Source organism: Vidua macroura, chromosome 1 (genome assembly GCF_024509145.1).
Source record: "Vidua macroura isolate BioBank_ID:100142 chromosome 1, ASM2450914v1, whole genome shotgun sequence".
NCBI classification, from domain to species: Eukaryota; Metazoa; Chordata; class Aves; order Passeriformes; family Viduidae; genus Vidua; species Vidua macroura.
In genome coordinates, this window is record NC_071571.1 from 45909490 (window position 1) to 45924004 (window position 14515).

The 14515-nt window shown below is 44.7% G+C and overlaps 1 protein-coding gene and 1 non-coding gene across 2 annotated transcripts in view; one reads left to right on the forward strand and one right to left on the reverse strand.

Moving 5' to 3' along the window:
- Positions 1-5728: 5728 nt before the first annotated feature.
- TRNAR-ACG (transfer RNA arginine (anticodon ACG)) lies at positions 5729-5801 on the reverse strand. Its single transcript has one exon. It is a non-coding gene; the product is annotated as a tRNA-Arg (tRNA).
- Positions 5802-5925: 124 nt separating this feature from the next.
- The window catches only part of SACM1L (SAC1 like phosphatidylinositide phosphatase), a 29463-nt gene continuing 20873 nt past the window's right edge, over positions 5926-14515 (forward strand). The window contains exons 1-2 of the mRNA XM_053985385.1: positions 5926-6121; positions 14055-14152. Coding sequence (XP_053841360.1) covers positions 6063-6121; positions 14055-14152 — 157 coding nt within the window. The 5' untranslated portion in view covers positions 5926-6062. The remainder of the gene's footprint in view (positions 6122-14054; positions 14153-14515) is intronic.

Below are 14515 nucleotides of genomic sequence, written 5' to 3' on the forward strand. Positions count from 1 at the left end.
TCCTCTGGATTAATTTTGGAAGATTTTTCAGTGAAAGCACAATTTGCTCTCATGCCTATGAACTCTGATCATGCCATACACAATTAAAAAGCCAGAGGCTGGGTTGCCTGCCTGCCAGGGACATCCAATCAGTCTACTGTTTCCTGAAAGCACATTTCATCAGGTTCCCTGAAGGACACCAACCTATTAGTACCAACTTTTTAGACACACTCTCTTTTTATTAATTCTTTAGGAAAAGAAAAGAAAGGGGTCTGTGCAAAAGGCCACACACAGACCTTTCAGTTAATTCCCCGAACTCCAGTATCAAGTCTGGCTGTAAAAGTACCAACTCCAAGCACAAACTAGGCAATGCTGTCTGGCAACTGGAGGCTAACATCCCATTTCAAACAGAAAAAAAACTGGAACAAGCTAGGCTAAGCTACTGCAATGACTTGGGGCCCAGGCTTGTGTGTCAGCACGACACACAGGGGCCAGTCTGCTGTGTCAGAGTCTGAATAGTGGATCATATTTGGAAAGGACAGGTTGGGATGCTGAAAGTGTGGACATGGGGGAAATCCACCCTCATTCTTGCTCACAGAGCTCACTTTGGAAAAAAGTTCTCCGTACACAGTTGCCTGAGTTTTCCAGTTTGTCCTCACAGCTCAGCCCTAAGCCTGGCTATTCCTTTTCATAGTGTTTACCCAGCACAAAGCCATTTCATAGTGGTGCTTATTTAGAGCTCGGGGAGCAAACTTGAGGTTGTTATGAAGGCTTTGTCACACAGGGATTTAGAGCCCAGCTCCACAACCTGAACTCAGATGAGTGTGTTGGCATAAACAGATTTGCTCCTATGAATAATAACAGCTTATCTGAGCAAGGGGTTGGAGAGTTTGGCCCTTACTTTCCATTCTGCTGATAAAGCAGGAAGGCAAATTGTTTCTTTTCTTGACCCTCCCCCCATCCCTGCTTTATAGTCAATGAAATCTGTTCCCTTGTATGTGTTACACGTATGAAAGGTATGCCTGCAGTGCATGTTCTGTACCTACCAAAGCTGTGCAGCCCCTCATGTACTGGTACTTTTGTTTAAAAAAAAGTTCTTAATTTAAAGCCTCAGATGCAGTTGGGGATCTTAACTACTCTTTGTGTGGAAAATTAGTTAAATCCTCATGTATCTATGCTGAAGATGTAAATTTGGTTCTGACTGGCAAAGGATGGGCTGACATTCTTGAAGATCTTTTCAGTGTGGAAATGACAATAAATTAGCTGAGCCGTGGCACTGGGACTCCCAAAAGGTTCCCATGCTGAAAACCCATTACAGTTCAACCAAACCTCTTTTCCAATAGCACAGATGTAGCTTGAACTTCACTTGATATGGTCAGACAGCAACGTGTACTCATCTGGAGCAGCACGGGTGTCAGGTAGCAGCAAGTTGCCTGTCTCTGTCTGTGCTGGTAAGTCATCTTGCCATGGCTGAAATGTGAAACTGCCCCAGCCCCAGGAGCTTGGCGAGCCTGGCATGGAGTTTCATGGTGCCAACTGACCATCCAGCCCTCTGCCCCACTCACTGCAAGTGCCTCTGCCTGTTTCCACTGTTCTTCAGGATGGGGATGGCAGCTTGGGGCTGGATGCTGGTCCTGCCTGAAAGCCATCCAGACCTTTGGTGTAGCTTGGCTCTGCAGCACCATTTTTCCTGGAGACATGAATCCCTTCAGTGAGTGACTTAAAGCTCAAGGCAGGGCACTTTAGCACTGTGAAATATATATTCTGAGAGTTTTACCTGTGATTTTAGAGGAGGTAAAATTGACCCCAAATATGTAAGCCCTACTAGAGCCTTAAATTTAGCTGGTTAGGAAGGGGATGGGAGCTGACACAAAATTTAAGCAGTGCTGCATCCAAGCAGGATGTATCGAGGGCAATAGCCAGGGCAGATCCCATAGTGCTCTCACCCCAGTGCATCTCATCAGCTTGTGTCCTGCAGGCTTGAGCAGGGAGGGGGTGTTCCAGGTGTGACTGTGATCTCAGGACTGTCTGAAGGGACTGAGGTGGAAAATAACACCAGCTCACAATCCCTAGTAAATAATTCAAATAGTCCTGGGCAGGTGGTTCTGCACCCTGGGCTGCTTTTGGCAGTGAAGGCAATGAGATATCAAAGTGGTTTTTTTTTTAAGTGAGCTGGAAACACCAGTTTTGGTAATCTGTTGCTGTCTCTGAAAGACCAGCTGCTATGTAGTTCATGCTTTTGCTACCTCTTGATTTTTTAGATCAAGCCCTTGTGCACATTTTTTGGCCTTAATTTTGTAAAGATCTGAAAACACTAGTGGGACTGGTATTTTGTTTTTAAACTGCAGTTTAAACTTCTGTCTCACCTTTGCAGCCTTCCCCAAAACCTCAAAATAAGCAGGACAGAAGGACAATTTTCCTTCATGGAAAGCCTCAAGGGAAGCAGTTTGTGGCAAGATGTCTTGCAGGAGCCCTCTTTGCATCACCAGAGAGTTTGGCCTCTGCTCCCACACAGTGTCTTCTTACTCCTGTCAGCCATCCTGTATCCATCAGTGCTGGGGAAATGGAGGCTGCCCTACTTCCAGTTTTAAGGTCCCCTATAAATTATTAAATGCTAACACTCTCCTTTCCTGTATTTACAAAGAGCTAGAAGTGACAGTGTGAAGCTCTTGAAAAAAGGAGCCTTGTGAGCTTGTGGTTTTGAAGCTAAAGCATCTACTGCACTGCCCTGCACCCGTGTCTGCTTACTTGCACTGCTTGTATCTCTGGGAGTTCGAATTCCTTTAAGCTCAGTATTATTTCTCCCAGGCTGTGACTGTCTGAGTCCCTGTTGATTTTCCTCAGCTTCTCCCCAGCTCTGCAGCTGCCTGACGGTGGGTCTGGGACAGGGGGAGGCAGGGGCATCTTGCACAGGGGAACCTTCTCCTCCTCCTGACCCTCCACCAGGCATCTGTGGAGCTGCAAGCCCTCACTACATGCCTTCAGGCAGCTCCCCCAAAGGGAGAAATAGCGCTGGAGCTGGAGGTGTGAGGCTTTGTGTCCTCTTCAGAAGAATTTCAAAACACATGTTAAATTCCACCTATCTCATTGGGTTTTGCTGTTCACATGAACCTTGTTGCCTTTTAATTTATTAAGAAGCTTTGAAAACGTGCTATGAAAAGTTAGTCTTGATTCCTCCCCCAGCAAGTTCTTCTGACTGGCTTTAAAGTAAGGGACCCTTGTAAGTCCCATTGTGCTGTTAATGAGTAATTCTCATGCAAATAGTTATTCAAGTGAATTCCCTGAATTCTGCTTTCAGGAATCAGAGCTTAAAAGATTTTTTCATTCAGATCATGCTGTTAAATTTCTATTGCTTAAAATACAGAAACTCATTTAAATAGGGATTTTTGCATAAGAGCCGGGGAAAAGCCCCAGCTACCGAAGCAGCAGACATTTTTGTGTAATTTAAAGTGTAAGAAGCACCTGTGATCAAAGCAATTTGGGAAACTGCCCTGATGTTAAAACACAGGGAACAGCAGTTTCTAACACTCTGGTAAGGAGCATTTGAAAAGATCTGTGCCTCTTCAATTTCTGAATTTCATTTGGGGGCTTGTTTTTCTGGTCTTTCAAGGTTTAAATGCCTTTTTTTTTTTTTTTTTTTTTTTTTTTTGTTAGATCTTTTTACTACGAAGTGAATAGCTGCTTAGTCTGTAAATGATGGAGTTTCATCAGCAATCAGGTGTGATGTGGCAGCCTTGAAAAGGGAAAAGTGGGCTTCCAAGATGGGAAGACAGTCTGGCTGGCCATTTCAAAGAAAGAATTATCTTTTTTCTGGAAAAAAAAAATCCCATGTGGGCCTTGACCACTTGCTATGTGCTCACTTTTGGGGTGGTGTGTGCAGCTGTGTCCATGCACATGATGTGTGGCAGGTGCTGCCTGTGACACACCTGCCTTTCACACCTCTGTGCCCATGCCAAGTGCTTGTAGGTGCCTTTTAATGTGCATGAATGTAACGCCAAGTTAACCCAGGCTTCATCACTGGGCAATACCCCTGAGTCACTACCTGCAGGCAGGGAAGGGCTGTGACCAGATACACATCCCTTTCCCCCATCCTGTGAGTGCCTGTGCCACTGGGAGAAGCTGGGAAGGGCTTTGCATCTCTCATCGTCGCACAGCACTTGTGTGTTCATTTTTCTTTTCCATTTCTGTGTGCTGCTGCTCGCTGGCTGCAGTGGCTCTGGCTGTCCTCACTGAAGCTGACTGGGCAGACATCTTCCTGTCACGAGCCCAGAGAGAGCTTGGAACTGCTCACCCACCCTTTTCCTAAGGAGAAGCAACGCTTTCCTGAGCAATAAAAATCCTTACCCTGCTTTCTTCCAGGGCAGCCAGAAGTTGGTGTGGCAATGCATCTGCAACTCACAGGTGACAGGAGATGGGAAGAAACTGTCCCCATGTGCAAATACACAGCAAAGAGTCCTGTAAGGGCAGGAATGCCCTGTGGCCCTGGCAGAGGGATGACTGGGCTGCAGTTGCCAGCCCTGCCGGCACCAACCCTCCTCCCCACGCAGCAGGTCTGCGGAGCACGGCCAGGCAGGGACCCAGGCACACACACACCCCCAGGCTCTGACTTTCTGGATCCAGAAATCAAATCCAGAGCCTGCCTAATGATACTGAATGGTACTAGTTATTTTATGTTTCCTTCAAAGCTTGGCTCCAGGAGAGAGTATTTTAGGATTTGTGCTGGTGTAACTAACCTTAGCCTCCTGTGAACGCAGCCCTCTTTTCTTCTGTGCTGTTAAGTATTTATAAAGAATGGAGACTGGTAGCAGAACGAAGCCACTGGCCTGTTGTGATTTCAGTGATTAAAGACAGTTATGTTAAGCAACACTCAAGAGTCGAGTCTTTCCTAAACTTAAAATGATTGTCATTGCCCAGAGTCCATAGTGAGGGGACTTACACTGTGAAATGGTGGTTTCCCAACCTCTTCCTTACTCCTGTCCCTGCACCTCAGTGGCTGAGGGTGGGGAGAACCACCTCAGTAGGGTTCACTGGGAATTTCCAGTCCTTTGCCGGCAGCTGGTATTTGCTGCAGCTCCATCGGAGGCTGTCCTGCTCTGGCATCCTTCTGAGGAGGCCCAGGTCCCAGGCTGAGGTTCTGGGCAGGGATGTGCTGCATGTGGGAGCAGGCTCTGACCCCAGCATGGGAGTCTCCTTTGCAGCATTGGTGGGGATGGGTTCCTTGAGGGTTTTGGGTGGTGTTCCCATGTTCCCATGGTGCCCCTGCTATCTGCTACCAGATGCCTCACACCCAAAGACTGGACACTGGCCAAACAGCACCACAGCAGCTTGGAGCTATCAGCTAAAATGAAGCAAATACATAGGAATAACTAATTATAGTTCCCCCTCCTTGGGGTAAGAAGCTGCCCAAACCTGGGGCATGACACCCAGAGAGGTGGATCCGGTGGGAAACTGGCCAGGAGGTGCCCCAGGTTTGCTCCTTGCCAAACCCCATAGCCTGCAGGATCAGAAAGGGTGGGCAGGTGGACAGCAGCTGTGCCCGAGCTCGGGGGCTGCCGAGGGCAGGAAGCCCTGTAACTCCACCCAACCCTGGGAGGTTTGGAGACCCCCTCACCTTGCCCACAGTGAGGCCAAGGAGGTGGCAGTGGTGGGCATGTACAGAAGTGGGGGAGGGCTGTAGGCAGCACCCTCGGCTCGAAGTACAAGAGAAAAAAGAGGAAAATATGAGAAGGGTGAATGAAAAAGGAGCAGCCGAGCCAGCCAGGAGTCGAACCTAGAATCTTCTGATCCGTAGTCAGACGCGTTATCCATTGCGCCACTGGCCCTGCTCGAAAAGCCCCTGCTGCCGCCGCGCACTTCAGCACAATTCTCTCGTGCTGCTTTAGCCAATAGCGGAGCCGGCGAGCCCGTCAGGCCCCGCCCCCTCCTGCCATAGGCGGCGCCCCGCCCTGGGCTCGCCAGCGCGCCCGCGGAGGTTTGTCCTGAGTGGGGCCCCGTCGCTCCGGCCCAGGGACGCGTCAGTCGGGCAGGGAGGGAGCGGCCGGGTCGCAGCGGAGCCGGCGGTCGGGGACAGCCCGAGGGGACGGATGGCGACGGCGGCACCGGTGGGAACCACGGCAGCGGCGGCCTACGCCAGCCTGAAGCTGTGAGTGACCCGTTGGGAGGGGGGTGACGCGGCTCTGGCACCTGCCGAAGAGGAGGGAAAGGGAAGGGAGGTGCCGCCGGTGGAACGACGGTCACCCGTCCCCTGCTGTCCTCTGCCGTCCCCCGGCCTGTCCTCTGCCCTTTCTGCCCATCTCGGCTCCCTCGCTCATCCGGGTGACCGCGAAGGGCTTGGCCTGAGGCGGCGGCTGCGTGCGGGAGGAGGACGAGGAGGGAGGACTTTGGCCGCGGACACGGGTCCCCTGTCGCCGTCCATCCGACAGCGCTGCGGGCGGGCGGCTCCCGTGTCTGTTTCGCTGCCCTCCCGCGTGTCCCGGAGGTCAGTGCCTGCGGGGCTTCCCGCGGCCTGAGGAGCCAGGGCTGCCTGCTGCTTGTGGAGGCTCCGTCTCTGGAGCCGTTCCAAACGCACCTGGGCGCGCTCCTGTCACCTGCTCTGGGTGACCCCGCCCTGGCAGGGCCGTTGGAGCGGGTGATCTCCGGAGATGCCTTCCAGCCCTAAGTTCTGTGCTTCTGCCTTCGTGCTGCTAGGTGGCTGCGGTAGGGGCTCGGGCACTGCTGTAAGGCTGTGTGTGTGCAGCGCCGCTTGCCAGCAGAAGGTTCCCTACGCGTGCTTGTCCATCGGTCTCTCGTGACACAAATAGGCTTTTTTTTGTCGTGTCTGATGGTTTTGGTGCCAGTCGATGACTGAAGTTTGAGGGCTTTGAACTTTCACGACTCTCCTGTGCAGTGCCGGCTGTGACTTTTCCAGATAAATTCTTCTAACTACTCAGTGTAATTAATTATCAAAACAATTTTTTTTAGGGGAGACTGTAACCCTTTGAACGTGTATGCCACATGTTTGTTTGCTGCCTTTAGTACAGCAGCAGAAGTTGCATAACTGAAAGTAGCACAAAGTTAACGCTGCAAGAGGCATCTCCTTTATAAACCCTCACACCGGTTCAAGCTCCTGAGGCTATTGCTCTGAGCATGAGACTCTTCATGACTGGCTAAAGCCAAAAGTGAAGTGCCTTTGTGTGTCCTAAAGGCATTCCCAGGCTTTTGACCTCTAAACAGTAGCTGGAAACTCCATAATTGAGTTACTGATGCCATTTTCAGGCAGCAATGTTTGAAAGTGACTCTTAAGCCTGATTTAACTGTTCTTTATGCTCTGTTAAGTTTCATTTGACAGTCATCCTTTGGATTCAGAGCAAACAGACCTTTTGGAGGTCTGTATAAACAGTTTGCCATAATGCTGTTGCGTGTTTCAAAGTCACCAGGCTTCTTATTTTGGTTAGGTAGTTATGTGAGGGTACACCAACCCTGGATATAATTGAGTATTGCTGAAGAGTAACATCATCAGTGATGGCAGAAAGACTTTACTTGGCAGAAAGCTGCTTTTTTTTTTTTTTTTTTTTCCTTTTTTCCTCCTCTTGTCGCCTTAGCAGTATTTGCCTTTCTTTATGCTGATCTTGTGATCTTTTTGGCTGCAGAGGAGCAAAGGTGAGTTGTGTGAGTAGCAGTTGTGTGACTTGTAGTGCACAGTTGTTCTTACTGAGAAATTTTTCAAGTAAAATAACTATTCTGGATACAGGCTAGTAAAGAATTCTCTCATTCAAAGTTTAATCTTGGCTAAAAGTAAGCTTTGATCTTTTCAGAACAAGGCTGTCACAGATGTAATTTAACATGAGTTTTTTCAACATGAAAACAGAATTGTTTTGTGTTCTGAAAAATGAGCTTATTTTCTTTTCTTGTCATTACACCAAGTTGTGATAATGGCTGCAGCCTTTCTGCCAAGCATTTGAAGATATAGGGCCATAACTTGAGTGATGAGTTAAACCTACCAGCTTGTCAAGGTCAGAGGAGAATGTTCTCATGAAAAATCCAGGCTGGACTTCAATTTGGGGATTTAGTGGTGGCAGTGTTTGGGTTTTGATTTTTAACTGATTACTCACTCTCAAGATGGTAAGGTCAGATTCCTGCAACTGTACCTTTTTTGGGTAGTCTGCTGGCCCTGTATGGAGCTTTGCTGATTGCTGTGCTCTGCAGGGGCCTTCATGTGTACATCCAGCCACAGGTTCTAGCTCTCAACACAAACCCCTTGTATTCTCCACCTTATCAGAAGTAGTGGTTCATGCCCTTTGTGCTTTGACCAGTGTCATCAGTCAAGTTCAGGTGGTAACAGTAAAAGTGCTGATGTCTGGCATTTGTGCTGCTTATGGAACTTACTGAGTTACACAAACAGTTACTGGGAAAACTATGAACCTGAAAACTGCTATCCGTAGTTCTCACCTCTGACATTGCTATATTAAATTAACTTCTTCTGGTACCCTCAGGAATAAAATGTAAAATTCAAACAGCTATTGCATCCACAACTGGCAGTGAAGTTAATATATAAAAACTGACTGTTAAAGGTGTTGGCAGAATAGAGAAAATTCTGTCTGTTGTTTTGGCTCAGTTAAAATCACTTTTTTTTTTTCCTTTGTGCTTGGATGAAGACGTACCTTGCTGATCGCCTTCTCAGTATCCTGTGGGTCCATGACACTAGTTGTCTTTCAGATTTAACTCCTCCTACCCATAGTTATGTTGCCTCACACGCTCTGTAAAAGTACTTGTAGCCACTGCACTTGAACACAGTGCCTTCCACTCGTGTGTGTGTGTTTGGGGGGAGGTCTAAAAGGGCATTTTGGTTTGAATAACACTTCCAGAAAGAACAGCTGCAAATCCCTTTCTTCCTGCTCCATCTAGGTAGCTGTCATGGTAAACTCAGGGGTGTTGGTTGAGCAGGGCATTAACTCCTGCAGTAATTTATTTTCATCTAGAGTGAAACTTCACTGGCAATAGATACTCTGTAGCTAGGCCTTTAATACATGCCTTTTCTGGTTTGTTTTTAAATGGTATTTCCATTAGTTTTCTAAATCCTGGGATTTTTCTCCCTGCAACAACTACTGCTGTATGGGAGATGTTCCAATTCCTTGAGCTGTTTCTGCTCAAGGAGTAATATTTATGGGAGATGTATAATTAGCACACCTGCTCACCTAGAAAATCTGGTATCTCTGGAGTGCTGAAACCACCAATGTGTTAGTTCTGTTACTTAACATACTGTTGAGACTCTGCATAAACTAACATCTTGTATCTCACTGCGGAGCAGTTTGCTGTGCTCAAGATCCTAAATGCAGCTCTGTGCAGTACAGGGTGTGCTTCTGGGTTGCTTTATTACAGTATTCAGAGGCTGACATCAAAGCGTTTCCTGCATTAGAGCAATGTTAAGTATTTATGGTGAAATAATCAATTACTGAAGTAAGGATTTGGCTGTTGAGGCCTAGAAGGCTTAAGTGATATTGAGTGAAGTACTATCTTTAGTGGCCATTAGAGCATGCTGGGTCCTCTTTCATGCTGTATCTGAACACAGGAATATTCCTATGTGTAAAATCAGCCTAATTAAAATGTAGGATGCAACTGTGCATCATCTGTATGATACATCTATGTGCTGCTTTATAAGGTAACTAAGGAAGTGAAACTTTACAACAAATACACAAAAGAAATATTATCTCACAACTGTGAGTCTAACTTTACACTTGACGTAAGCAAGCAGTGGTTTGTGCTTTTTTTGGGGGGTTTTTTAATGTCTCTGTTATGTTGGGAATCAGTACTTTTTCCCTGCAACTTTGAATTGTAGAAATGAAGTCTACTGAGTTGCTTTATCTCTTGGTATCAATCCACACAGTTTCAGTTGAAGAAGATTATAAAAATGAAATCCAAGTCACCTTCAGTAATATTTGAAATAGGAATTTGGTGATTGCACTTGTTCAATACTTATCTTGAGCAATGCGAGTTATACTAAAAATGAAAAATATTTGCGCTTATCCTTTACTTTCTTCTTTAGCAATAGTGAGAAATAGTTTGTTACAATGGTGGTCAGTTTTCCTTTAGTTAAAAAAAAAAAAAAAGGAAATAGAAGGACCCCAGTTTTGTGAAGATTTGACATGCTGTTAAGTTCCAAGGGAAACAAGATGGTGATGAAGCAACGTGGTAAGAGCTCTTGATGTCTTATATGGTTCTGGACAGCAGTGACAGTGTAGCTGAGGAGAAGGCAGGCTCCACTTCAAATATGAAGTTTATACAAAACCAGAATGTGGCTGGGTATATGAAAACCAGTTCTAAACATAACGACAAACACTATGGCTTCTATAAAATACTACTTTCCTGATTGTTATTTTTTATATAATACTGTCACTTGGACTTTCATCTGCCCTTATTTCATTAAAAGAATAGAATGAATCTGCAGTTTCAAGTTGTGAATGATCCTTTCTTCACCATTTAGTATCTCCCTGTCAGATGATTAAAATTAGCATGTGTGCTGTCTAAACTTGTGATAGACATACAGGCTTGCTGGTGAGTACAGGTTGGAGATGAACCTATTCTTGCATGCAATGTTCATCAGCTTTCTTTCTGAAAGACAAGTGAGAGGAAATCATCATGACTCTAGCAATTTTATGATAGCAAAGTTCATTTAAGTGTGAACGAGACTACTAGCTAGTTCTAGTAATTGGTAAAGTTGTAAATCGGCACTTGGGCTAGAACTGCTTGGAGTCTTGGCCTCTTCCTCAGCTGTATTTTAGGAAATGTTGAACTTCTTGCACAAATGAAGCAAGGAGTAAATGAATCATCTTTCTGTTGAAAATTTTGTAGAGCACTAATTATCCTACTTCTTCTGAAGCACAAATACAATGTCTTGCAGGGCCTTAGTCTTACTAGTTTGTGTTGCACAGCTTTATTTAAGGCAGTTCTTAAAGTTGATCCCAAGAGTATAGTATTTGTTCAAGTTCTGTCAACTTTCTAGATTGGTAACTTTGTTTCCTCTTACCCCTGATTCCCCTCTCACTCAAGAGTCAACATTTCTGTTTCAGACTGCTGCAAGCTGCTGAAGCCTTTTTGGTCCATTGAGCTGAAACCAGGGATGACTTGCCTTACATTCTCCATGACACCTTTGTCACCAAATTTGGTCCTGGAGAGAACTATGAGAAGGAGGACTTTGAATAAACGTGAAACATAAATTTCTAGCTTTGCTTAAACTATAGACATTGTGTAAAAGGAAATGAAGATGATAAAGCTGTTAAAAGCAATGGTAGTGGCAGGAAATAATGCGGTCTAGGATCTGAGAGAGAGAAATGCTGGGATCTGATCTAGCAAAGCGGGGCATATGACACACATTGAGAGACCAAGCATCATTTGCAGTGGCAGCCCCAATTCTCTGTTTTCTTTTCAGTTTGGGGATATTGAGATAAAAGACTTCTTGTTCTTTAGGGAGAAATTGTTATTCTTGCATGTGGTAAAGAAAACATTTGTTTATATGACAATTACTTGAGAGTGGTAAGCTTCTTCTCAGTTGGTTAAAAACAGGCTTTAACCAATATGCATGTGAATCTCTGTTCTGAGGCTGTAATAGTGACATGGCCATGTTGCACTTTATAATGTAAGGAGCAGCTTTTAAAAATACTATCATGGATGGAAGTGCTTTTTGTATTCTGTACGGTCAGTGTAGATGGTTTGTCCGTGTTGTGCTCTTCATACAGAATATTCAAAAACTGAAACTATAGTTCTCAACACTTTGTTTATGACCTGATAAATTAATGTATTTTTTCAACTTACTTTGCTTGAGATGCTCAGATGAGTAAGAGTCCATAAGCATCTGTGTTAATGGCACAACAGGTCCAATATTAAACTTTATAGAGTCTCTTCCCAGTTGTTATTTTTGCTGGAATCTTGTGTGTCAACTGACATCCCAGATGAAGATGAGCATTCAACTAAACTAATAAGCTGCAGCTTTCTCTTGTGGAAAAAATGAGTCCTGCTGCCTCCTGCCAGTTAGCAATCGTTTTCTGGCTGCATCTTAACTAGTATATCGTCCTTGCTTTTTAAATTCTTTAACAAAGTGAGGGTTTGTCTTTAAGCTTGTCTTGCTCCTGTTCTATCTGTGTAAGTTTGTTTGCTTTTTGCCATAAAAACAGCTCCCATTATTGCTGTGAAACTCCCCACATATGCACTTCATCAAAAACAGAAGCAATGGAAGTAAAGTAGGTGTTTTAAGGCTTCATTGTTCAGTGACCTGCATGTTTATATTTCTTACTCTGATGTTTTTATTTTCAAAGATTAAGCATTTAATATGTGTACATGAAAGATTTAAGGATGCTGATTTACGAAGGAAATACTGTAGATATGTTTCCCATTTTAGGACCAATAGACTATAATGAAGTTAAATTTGCTAATGAGCACTTAACTATTAATTGCTTTACAATTGGTTTTATTATGTTGTTTGGTGGATTTTTTCAATTCAGTATTTGCTCTCCTCAAATCTACAACATTGGTGTTGTTAGCACCCTGCTCTAACCAGCATCACCGTGCTGTGTTGTGGCCCTCCAAGGGTTGCAGGTGGATCTCTGCTCTGCCACAGACCCTCTGCAGAGGGATAGCTTTGCCTCACTGGTCTTTATCAGGGGCTGCAGGGGAATCTCTGCTCCAGCTCCTGGAGCACCTTCTGCCCCTCGTTCTGCACTGACCTTGGTGTCTGCAAGGTTGTTTCTGTCACACATTCTCACTCCTCTCTCCCATTGCAGTTGGTGTTGTGCTGAGCATTTTCCCCTTCTTAAATATGTTATTCCAGAGGTGCTGCCACTGTCACTGATGTGGTGGTGTTGGCCAGCAGTGGGTCTGTCTTGGAGCTGGCTGAGATGGGCTCTGTCAGACACAGGGGAAGCTTCCAGCGGCTTCTCACAGGAGCCAGTTCTGTAGTGGCCCCCCTCACCCTGCTACCAAAATCTGGCCATCAGACTCCTCTGATCTAAATTAGGATTCTAATTCAGCTTTCTGAAGGCTTAAAAAAATAAAAAATTCTTAGAAATGCAAGATCTATTTAGGGAGAGGGAGCCTAAAAATACCTACCCTGTTACCAGAACAAGAATTTTAAAACTCTGACCCCATGTCTTGTCAAGCCTTAAACTAAGAAAAATCACTGTAAGAGTTAAGAAAACTAGTTAAAGAGTGTTTGGGGTGTTTTGTTTGTTTGCTGAGCATTTCCTGTGTACAGCTACAAGTTGCTTCTGCATAACCCTCCTGTCGATGCACAGTATAACGTGTCTGGCTTCTTGCAAATACCACAATGGGTGTGTTTTTAAAGAACACTTCTAAAAACTGTTCATGACTAGCATTGGGTTTTGTGCTGGTTTTGAGGGAAAGGATGGCAGTGACGTCTGAACAGGAAGTTGGTGTGTGACTTGTCTGTCTGGTGCAGGGATACATGTTAGTGCTGTGTGTGTTATGTAGACCTGGCTAACTCATCTGGGAAGTGGTAGTGTTGAGACCCCTGCTTCAACAAATTAGTGTTCCACTTGAACTTTCCATTTCTACTGTGTTGTTTCCAGTGGATTCTTGCAACACTTACAACACTGATGTGAAACAAGTGTGTTTATCATTTGGTACATTATGTTTATTAGACTTGCATTAGGGATGTGGTCTGATCTGTTAGGAAGTTTTTGGTTTAAAGACTTCTGGTTTTGTGTTGGGTTTTGGCTTATCAGATATGGTTCAAGCTTACGGGAATTAGAGTGGACCACTATGTACACAAATTTACTCTCATGTCTTTACCTTATAGTAATAAAAAAGGATTAAGATTGTTAAGTAGGCCATGAATTTTGCAATAACTGATGAGCTGGTCTTGCTTTTTTTTTTTTTTTTTTCTTTTTGCCTTTTTTTTTCTTTTTTTTTTTTTTTGCACATTGCCAACATCAGTGGCTGTTGGGAAGCAATCCTGTGAGATTTTTTTTTTTTGCAGCTAAAAAAAGGTGTAAAATTGATTGCTCTGTCTTCTGGTGGTGAAGGATAAACAAACCCAAAGTAAGTTTTGCTAAAGTAATTCCTTTTTCCTGTCTATTCCCTTAAAGGCATATAACGCCAGAGAAGTTCTATGTGGAAGCCTGTGATGATGGAGCTGATGATGTGCTTGCTATTGACAGAGTCTCTACAGAAGTCACTCTTACAGGTGACTCTCCTCACCAGTATTTCTCAATACAGTCTTCTCTGTCCTTTTTGAAGATCTTCAGAACATTACTGAGATGATACTGACATAATTGGTTTTTAGTTACTGTTTAAAACAATGCTTTCTATTCTGTTCTGCAGGGCTTTGTTTCAAATGCTTTTTGGCTGTGGGTTTGGTGCTGTGTGTTACCAGGGTGATAGTGCTTGCCTGTTCTTTAGTAAGACTGTCCATCACAGGGGAAGCTGACTCATTCAGGCTAGCTGGGGTTGGTGCTAGAAGTTCAAGATCAAACAGAGAAAGGACTGAACACTGGGGTTCTTCAGCTTTTGCAAATTGTGCTGTCTTTTATATAAAACTAAAGCCTGA